The 8,835-nt window shown below is 53.2% G+C and overlaps 1 protein-coding gene across 1 annotated transcript; it reads right to left on the minus strand.

The window, feature by feature from the left end:
• Nucleotides 1–349: 349 nt before the first annotated feature.
• Nucleotides 350–8,396, minus strand: PCARE (photoreceptor cilium actin regulator). Its single transcript, XM_016145288.2, has 2 exons — nucleotides 4,633–8,396; nucleotides 350–542 (listed from the first exon to the last, which is right to left on the minus strand). The coding sequence occupies exons 1-2, from the start codon at nucleotides 8,325–8,327 to the stop codon at nucleotides 350–352; spliced, it is 3,888 nt and encodes a 1,295-aa protein (XP_016000774.2). The 5' UTR covers nucleotides 8,328–8,396.
• Nucleotides 8,397–8,835: the final 439 nt, after the last annotated feature.

An 8,835-nucleotide genomic window follows, 5' to 3' on the forward strand; every position in this document is an offset into this window, starting at 1 on the left:
TTTATTTTTGTGAGGACGAAATGATTTCATGGAGCTAACCCAGGTGGCCCACCAAGCATGCGATAAACACATTTTCCCTCTAAATTAAGGCCAGTAGTTGAAGGAATAAGAGTGTCATTGTGGAATCCGAAGTTATAGTTGATCTTTGAACTCCAAGGCAAACCAGGAGCTAGAACTGAAAACAGCGATTGTCTAGCATTTAGCGGAACTGCTAGGAAGTGCCCCTTCCAGGCCTTTCCAGGACACCTCAGGAGTTTGGTTGGCCCTCAGGCTATAGGGCAGCTTGACGCTTGGCTGTCACCCTTTGCCTTCTGGGGTGACTGGCGTTAGTGCAACTCCGCTGGCCACTCTATCCGGCCACTCCCTTCTGCTGGGGCTTGTCCTGCATGCGGCTGGTGCGGCTGGCGCTGGCCTCCCGTTGCAGCCCATGGCCCAGCACGCAAAGCTCTGGGGCAGAGGCACTCCGGCCACCATCCTTCAGTTCTGGGGCACCGAGGCTGCTCCACAGCTCTGAGTCCTTCCTGAGGCTCTCCTCACTGCTACTGCCAAGAGAAAGGACAGACACAGATCACATGCTCCTCTGCCGTTCCTCTGCGCCCCTCCCCTGCTCTCCATTCTGCCTCTCTGTCCCTCCCGGTCTGTCCTACCCACAGGCCGTTTGAACCCCTGGTGCCAGACTTCTGCCTTTCTGTATCAAGTTTGCCTGGAGGGCGCTGTCCCTGTGTGTGCCTGCCGTGGCTGGGAACTGCGGGAGCCGAGCTCCTGGCATTGCGGCCGACAGGTCGAGTCCTGTTCTTCCTCCCACGTCCAGGATACCTGCTGCTCTGAACAAAGCCGCACCCTCAGGAGTTCTGAGATCTGGCTTTTATTTTGTTTTGTTTTGTTTTTAAAGCACTTGTTACTTAATAAAGGGCTAGGCTCCACTAGTTGAATTAAAAACAACACCAACAAGAACAGCAAAAAAAAAACAAAACAAACAAAAAAATCCCTGCTTTGCTCAATTTCCACCCTCTTCCTGAATGGAATAAAATGGAAACTGCTTGGCCTAGGCCGGGCATTTGGCTAAAACAGACCTCCCCTGCCGCTGAGTGGTGCAGTGAGAAGGGTTTTGAGCAGGGAGAGACACCCAGTGTGTGCTGGGTGTGCAGAATGGAGGGCGCTCACGAGCATGGAACAAGCTTCACCCAGAAGGGGAACCAGCTCAGGAAGCGACACTGGCTGTGTGCCGGCAGGCGAGGCATACGATTCCTGCACGGAGGCTGCAGTCTGGTTGTCTGGGTTCAAGTCCTGCCAGCTGTGTGACCTGTAGCATATTAATGAACCTCTCTGTTTACTTCTTGGTAAAATGGAGATAACAGTAGTATTCCTCTTAAAGGGCACTCAAAGGTATCAATATTGGATGAAGCATGTAAAACTCTTAGCATGTTAACTACCATGTGATCAGCGCTCAATAAACGGCCAGCTGTCACTCTGGTGCTGCTTTTAAGCATGAATAGGAATTCACACCTAGAAAGGACCCCTAGGAGCACCTTTCATAACCCAGGTAGGTGGGCACCTGAGGGTCAGAGCCTCTCAATCAGTCACCTCGGGGCCAGGATTGGACCTGGCTCCCCACATGCACAGACCAGAAGGTCATTCTCTCTGCCTGTGACAGCACGATCCTCACTATTCCGTGAGTTCTACCGTGGCAGGAAGGGGGTCGAGGGGGTGGGCACTAAGACTGGCATATATACATGATTTTCAGGAAGTGAGGGACCCAGTGTGGTCCTCAGAGCCAGTCTCATCCGTGTCGGCCTCTGGCCCCATCACAGGTCCCTGCAGAACCCAGAGTGATCTGTAGGCCGCAGCTCCCACCTGACTTATTCTTCTCCCTGTACCCTGCAAGGCATATGCAGGATGCACTTTCTCCATGACCCTCTGCTGCTCAGAGGAGAGGCGATGGCCTGCAGCGTCGGTGCAGGCTGGGCCCGAGGTCTGACAAATGATTTGGTCCTAGAACTGCGTCTTTCCCAACCTCAACCAGGGTTCACATCCAGGTGTCACAACCAGGTGAAGCTCAGGCTAGGAGGTCGATTTTCCTGGTTGCTGCTCCGTGGCTGTAGACCCTAGAACCGTTTGGGAAGGCGAGCTGCCCAGGTAGCCTGGTCCAGGGAATGGGGGAGGGGTCTGCGGAGAGCCCCTGCTTGGGTGGTCCAGTTCCAGCAAGGACTGAAAAAGCATTTAGGGGAGAAAATCTGGACCCTTTTGAATGCTCACAGTACTTGCTGCTCTAGGATGCTGAGACCTAGAGGCTGGCACCTCCACCGGGGCACTCGACGCGCAAGTAACAGTCGATGCTCGGAACTGAGTTTCCTGGGTAAGCCTGCAAGGGCTGTTCCCAGTCCTCCGGGCCCCAGGGTTGGGAGTAAACATCATTTTTTCTATAAGAGGGGCTCCCGCCCACCACGGATGACCGGAAGAGAGTCAACACCAGCAGCAGGCCGGTTCATGCTGCAAGTTGGCCTCTGCCGCGAGATATGATGGGTGTGGCTGTGTCCTTGCTGGGGGAAGTGGCCTGTTCTGAGCAGTTTCTGGTTCTCTGGCATGCGCTTGTGGGCTTGTTGCACGATCAGTTCCCTGGTATGGTTTCCCATACGCAGGAAAAAAAAAAAAAAACTTGTCATCTACAGAGTGGAAAGCGCTCAGTGTTCTTAGGGCTCCTGTGCTTCTGCTCCCAGACGTCAACCTTACAGGGTTGGGGGTGGGGGCATGGGGATGGGGAATGAGCATTTTCTCATCACATTCATCACGTATGCAGTTTCACAGTTGGGGGTGGCTCAGAGGTGTGGTCTTGCCTGGAGTCACTATGTGACCTTCCCTGTGACCTTGGGAAAGCTCCTGTTTAAGAATCTTCCTCCCTCTTTCAAGCTACCAAGTCCTCCCCCAGCCCCCAAATCTCTCCAAATACTGAGATTCAGGACATAAACAAAGCTTTTGGGCTTAGCTCTTCTGAGGGAGAGCCTGAGAACAGGGCGTTATTTTCTTCTTGAACAATTTTATGTTGCTTTATTATTGCTCCTGCTGTTTTAAAATGTTAGTGTTTTTAATTAATGCCGTTTTATTGTCCCTGTTCTCTCCAGCTCTTCTCCTGAAGGGCACAGTTTTAGAAATCTAATAACTGAATAAGTGGCTAGTGTGAAGAATAATGCATTAACATTTATAGAGGTTCTCAGATGAAAGGCACTGTGCCGTAGGAAGCTCGTTTCAGATTTAAGAAAAGAGCAATGTTACATTAAGATGCTTGCAAAAAATAATCAATACTTCATTTCTTTCAAGTGGCTGGGGAAGTTTACATAACTGTAATAATGCACAACTTTCCCAAGATAACATCTTTATTTAAAATTGACTGCCGAATGCTTTGTAAAAAAATTACCATTTATGCCTCAACAGATTGTCAAGTCTGTAACACGTATCACACTGGCAGAAATTAATGGCTGATTTGCAAAGCTGTGTACAATGCAAACACCAGCCAGGGCTGGTGCTGGTCGAGCTCTGTCTGATCTGGTATCAAGACACGGTGATAAGGGTTCTTCTCTAACAGGCCTCAGATTTACCGTTTTTTCCCCTATGCTGCAATTCTGTAAAAGACACATTTCTGCATATTTTCTGTAAAATAACCACTTGAGCATACAAATCTTTTCAGTGCTCAGGTAGGCTATATTTTGACTCCTGGCCCATGGCCTGTCTGTGTAGCTGGGCCAACTCGTGCAAATCAGTTGGCCTCGTGAGAAAGCGTACTTGGAACTCAGTCTGCCCAAAGGCAAGGATGGAAACCCTTCCACCTGCATTCTGGTGCTCAGTGCTCATGAAGAGTCTTGTTCTTACTTGCCATACTTCTGAAGGGGGAGGTGGAGATGAGGCTGGGCTGGATCAATGCGGGCAGGCCCTCGGGGAATGGGGCAACCAAACATTTACATTCCATGTCTCCAGGACCAGCCATTCCCAAGGCATGTCCCCTGGGTGCCCCCAAAACACTTTCAAGGGTCTGTGAGGTCAAACCTACGTTCATAATAATACTGCGATGTTATTTGCCCTTTTTACTCATTCTTTCATGAATGCAGAGTGTTTCGCTGTCAACCTGATGTGGGACATCGCGACAGGCTGATGACGGCAGCAGATTTGAGAATCCAGCTGTCTTTCTGTGAAACTGGACGCACTGACGAGATTTGCAAAAATACAAGGCGGTGCTACTCTTTGCACTATTTTTTTGTTGTTGTTGTGGAAAATAAATATAGTTAAATTTCGTAAGAATGTATTATTTCTGTTAACATATGATAGGGCCATTTTTGTTTTTTAAAATTAATAAATATTTCAAAGATTTTTTAATATTAATTTTTAACATAGTGAGACGTGATCGATGGAACCCACATACACAATTAAATCTCTTTTTAATTAAAATCTTTCTCAGGAACTTGAAATGAGTGACAGATGAAAGCATAGTTCCTCTGGGTTTGGGGGGGACATTCCTAGACCCCTTTTTCCAACTGCCTCTTCCCTTGGAGCACAGTTTGAAAGCTACTGCCTTAGATGATCCTAAGGGCCCATCAGCTCTATTCCAATAACTGAGGGCCATGGCGCAAGGACCGTCCTTACCTGCTCTGGCCAAGGCGAGCTTCACAAGCGTTGCTGGTAGCTCCTGGGACAGGCGGGCGAAGGCGGACACCTGGCTGGTGGTCAGAAACTGCCCTCCTGACGAAGGGCTGAGGGCGGAGGGCACACAGAGCCATTCCTTGCTGTGAGCCCACCCTCAGTCGTGGTCCTGAGCTGCTGCTCCTCCAGCATCCTGTGGGGGTCCCACGAGGGCCCCCAGTTTCAGGTGGCAGAGATAGGGTGAGTGGGTGAGCTGTTGAGCATGGCGATTTAGCTTCAAACAGAGAGGAGATGGCTGAGCAGAATATGGAACCCGTGCTCCCAGATGCTTTGGCCGTGGCTGCAGCACTGTCTTCAGAATCTCCTGTCTCCTTGGGGCCCTGAGGTGGGGATACTGGGGGTGATGGGGAGGGGCCAGAGGCAGGCGAACTTGCTTCTATGCGCTGGGTAGGGGAGCTGGAGACCTTGCGCTGAGCCTGGGGGCTCTCCGGGAGAGGGCTGGGCAGCTTGTGCTGGGGTGGTGGGGAAGCTCCTTTCTTCACTGCTGTGGGACTCGCCAGAGGGCTGAGCGTTGGGCTGGGGGACCCAGGCACAGAGGGGCCAGCTGGCTGGTCAGGTTTGTGAGAGGAAGGCAGGCCTGTGTGCTTCTTGTCTACTCTGGGTGCCCAGTGTGCCCTTGTGGGGGAGGTCTTCCTGACCAGTTGTGGGTTTCTCTCTGGGCTTTGCTTTGGAGTCTCAGGAGAATGCGTCCTTTGAGTTGGTCTGGGCATGCTGAGTTCCAAGGTCCTATTCTGCCTAGATGTATGGCTGCCATGGTGCCAAGGGATTGCTTTCTGGGGCTGCTTGGAGAGGCTAGCAGCCCTGTCTGCTTGTGCCTGACTCTGGGCCCCGCCACCCTCCACCTCTGGATTTCTGCTGGCTGGCGGGTGGCTGAGGTCTAAGGCAAGCTTTCCAGGATTGCAGCCACTCTTGCTGCTCCCTGGCCCTGTGCTGCGGGGCCTGGTGGAGGTGGCACTGGTCCTGCTGGGCAGCAGGTCAGTGGGACTCATGGAGGCTCTTAGCTTTGGGGAAGCCCACGTTCTCTGGGCAGGGCCAGCCCCTCCCAGCTCTGGCACGTGGGGCCTGCCGGGGCAGCTTCCTGCTGGCTTACTGCTTTCGGGAGGCTCCAGAGAAGTGAATGATCTGTCCATCAGGATTTCCAGAGGCGGTGGAGGGAGGTGCTCTGGGTCCTCCTCCACGTCACTGTTGAAATCCTCACTCTTGGATGCCTCTGCTGTCAGCAGAGGGGGAAAGGTAGGAACTGAGGGCCTCCAGCCTGGGTTCCCCAGGAGAGATCCCCTGCCTGCCGCTGGAGAAATTCGGGGCTTTGAATACAAAGGAGCAAGCCCTCTATAAATGGGAAATCTGGGGGGCATAGTGGGGACCCCCCACTTCCTGAGACAGGGGTTTGGCCCAAAGTCCTTGGACTCCTCCAATGTCCTCAGACCCTCAGTGGGGCTAAAAGTTTCAATGAGTTTCTTGACAGATGTTCTGGTGGGATAGCCCCTGACATCCCAGTCCTTGGCCCCGGGAACCTCGTTGGCCTTCTCCTCTGACAAGATGGCATTTGGAAGCCCATCTACTTTCTCCTGCCAGGGCTGTTTACCCTCAAGGCGGGGACTGCATTTCTGCAAAATGCTCTTGTCTTGACTTGGCAAAATGCTGAAGTTCTTGGTGAGGGATGCCTTCAGCTTGCTGATGGTGCTGCTCGGGGCGACCCTGCACTGGTTGTCCAGCCTCAGAGATGCTGCTCTGGGCTGCAGAACCTGTTCCCGGCTCTGCCCCTGCCGACGTGAGCCCAGGGCGTAGAACACCTCCAGCCGCTGCCCGAGGTCTCTCTGGACCTTCTGCAGCTCCTGAAGGGTGGGCTCCTCCATATGGCCTTTAAGACATGCCTCTGACTGGGACCTCCTCTGCCTCTCGGGGGTCCTCCTGCTGCCACTGACTGTGCTAGGTCTCGGTGAGACCACTGTCCTCTCTTCCTCCTCAGCCCAGTCCTGGTGCTCGGAGGGCACAGGGACAAACTTGATCCTTTCACTGATTGCTTCCTTCATCTTCAGAATCATTTCCTGGGACTGGGGGCTCCTAAACCTCCTGGGGTGTGGCTGAAATGGGCTTTCCCGGCCAGCAGGTGAAGACCTCGGCCTTGGCTGGAAATCGTCTTCCTCTTCCTCTGAGCTGCTGTCCTCCCCTTCACTGAGGGATGGAATACTCGTCCACCTGGAGCCTTTAGAAAGATGAGCTTCCTCAGAGATCCCGGGCCCAAAGGAGTCACGTGGAGTGCTCTGGCCCCACCCCAGAGGCCTGGAGGGAGTATTTTCGGGGCCTGTGCTGCAAGGGCCTGGGCTCCCTGCTCCTCTCTGCGGTGCTGGCTGAACTTTTGCCATTGGAGGCCTCGAGAGTGGGCAGTCTTGGGGTCTGTCTGAATCCATCCAGAACAGACTTTGCTGCCAAGTATGTCCCGATAGCCTGGCTTCCACCATGGGTGCAGTTCCCGGCCTCCATTCTGCAGGCTCCGACCCTAAGTCCCAGCTGGCTTGCTTGCTCAGCTTGTCCGCCAGGTGCACGGACTCACTGTCGGCACCAATGCCACTGTCCTCGGAGCACAAGGGTAGACCCTGCACCCTATGGTCGCTGTGGCCACTTGCCAAGCTCTCCAGCTGCCCCAGAGCCCTTAGGAGGCGTTCATCCACACCCCTCTTCATGCTCAGTTTCCTTCCCAAGTGGCTTGCGGTGGCTTGGAGGTAGCTGCTGGAGCCCTCCAGGAAGCTGTTGGTGAGTGAGGCCACCGTGCCACTGAGCACCTGCAGCCTGCTGACTGTGTACTGCAGAAGCTGCTGCAGGAGGTCTGGCTGCTCCCCAGCCTCTCCTTTCCTCAATGGCCCAGCCAGATCCTCCCTGACTTCCTGGAGGAGCACTTCCCCGTCCTTGGAGATCTCCCCCAAGAGCTGGTTGACCTCATCAAAGCACAGCAGCAGGAAGCTGACCATGGGCTGCAGCAGCTCCTGGGTCTGGGTGGCCTGATGTGTGAGGCTGAGAATGGCTTCGAATTTCAAGAGGCAGGAGTGCAGGTAGGTGTAAGCGTGCTGGTGGGCCTTCACCAGGGGCTCGGGAAAGTCCACTTTGCCTTCAGGCCCCTGAGCAGGGAGGGTGGTTTGGCAGCAGTGGCTCTGTTTGCCTGACCTGTGGCATTTCGGCTTCCTTTCCCATTTGGAAGTCTCCTGGGTATTACTTTCTTCACTCTCTTCCCCAGAAAGGGCTGTCCCTTGTGACCCACGGGAGCTCTGTGTCTTGAATGGAATGTCCTTAGCCATGTGGCTTTGTGATTTGTTCAGCTGGGATGGGGTGGTTTTGGTTTCCGTGATCAATCCTTCCAGATCTTTCCTTTTGCCTGCAGTGGGCTCTTTTGTGAGCTGACAGGGACCTTTAGTCATGGTTTGGGTCCATTTGGGTCCTGGCTGTGCCTCTGCTGGCCTCTGATCCTGGGACAAGCACCCCCCAGAGTCATAGCAGGTGGAGCCTTGAACCAGCAAAGGGGTGGAGCATCTTTCACTGCTCCTCTGACCTTCTGGCAGGATCGCTTTGGGCTTTTTAAAAAACTGGATGCCACTCTTAGCCACGCTGTTGACAATGTCGCTGTGGGAAGGTGTGCACCCCATGATTTCAGCTTATAGTCATCTCCCGCCTGCAAACTTCATAGTTTCCAGAGAATCACACTTGAAATAGGAACAAAAGGCAGTCTTACTAGTCCGTCCAGGCGATTTCCAAGGAGAATCCTTTGAAGTCCGTGGTGCCATGTTTTCAACTCGGAAGGAGCTTTCTTCCCTTCCCCGGCCCCGCCATGCAGAGGTAGCAGCTCCTGTCGTCCTGTTGTTCTAAGAGTTGAAGCATCTGCTGTTCGTGAGTAGCAGGGCAATTGTACAAGACCTCAGTCTCATGGATTAGGGGCCTGCGTCTTGCTCGTGTCCTGACAGATGCGGATGGCAAGTGGCACTTTAAGCCTATTAGGTTAATCATGCCCTAGCCAGTCAGCACTACAGTGTGTTCTAATATAGAACTTCTCAGCATTTACTATCTTGGGAAGCGGATTATTTTTGCACGTGCTCATGCTTTTAATTCTGTTCAGACGCCTGCCATATGAAACCTAGAGAAATGAGCCATAATTGC

This window comes from Rousettus aegyptiacus, unplaced genomic scaffold (genome assembly GCF_014176215.1).
Source record: "Rousettus aegyptiacus isolate mRouAeg1 unplaced genomic scaffold, mRouAeg1.p scaffold_m13_p_7, whole genome shotgun sequence".
Lineage (NCBI taxonomy): Eukaryota > Metazoa > Chordata > Mammalia > Chiroptera > Pteropodidae > Rousettus > Rousettus aegyptiacus.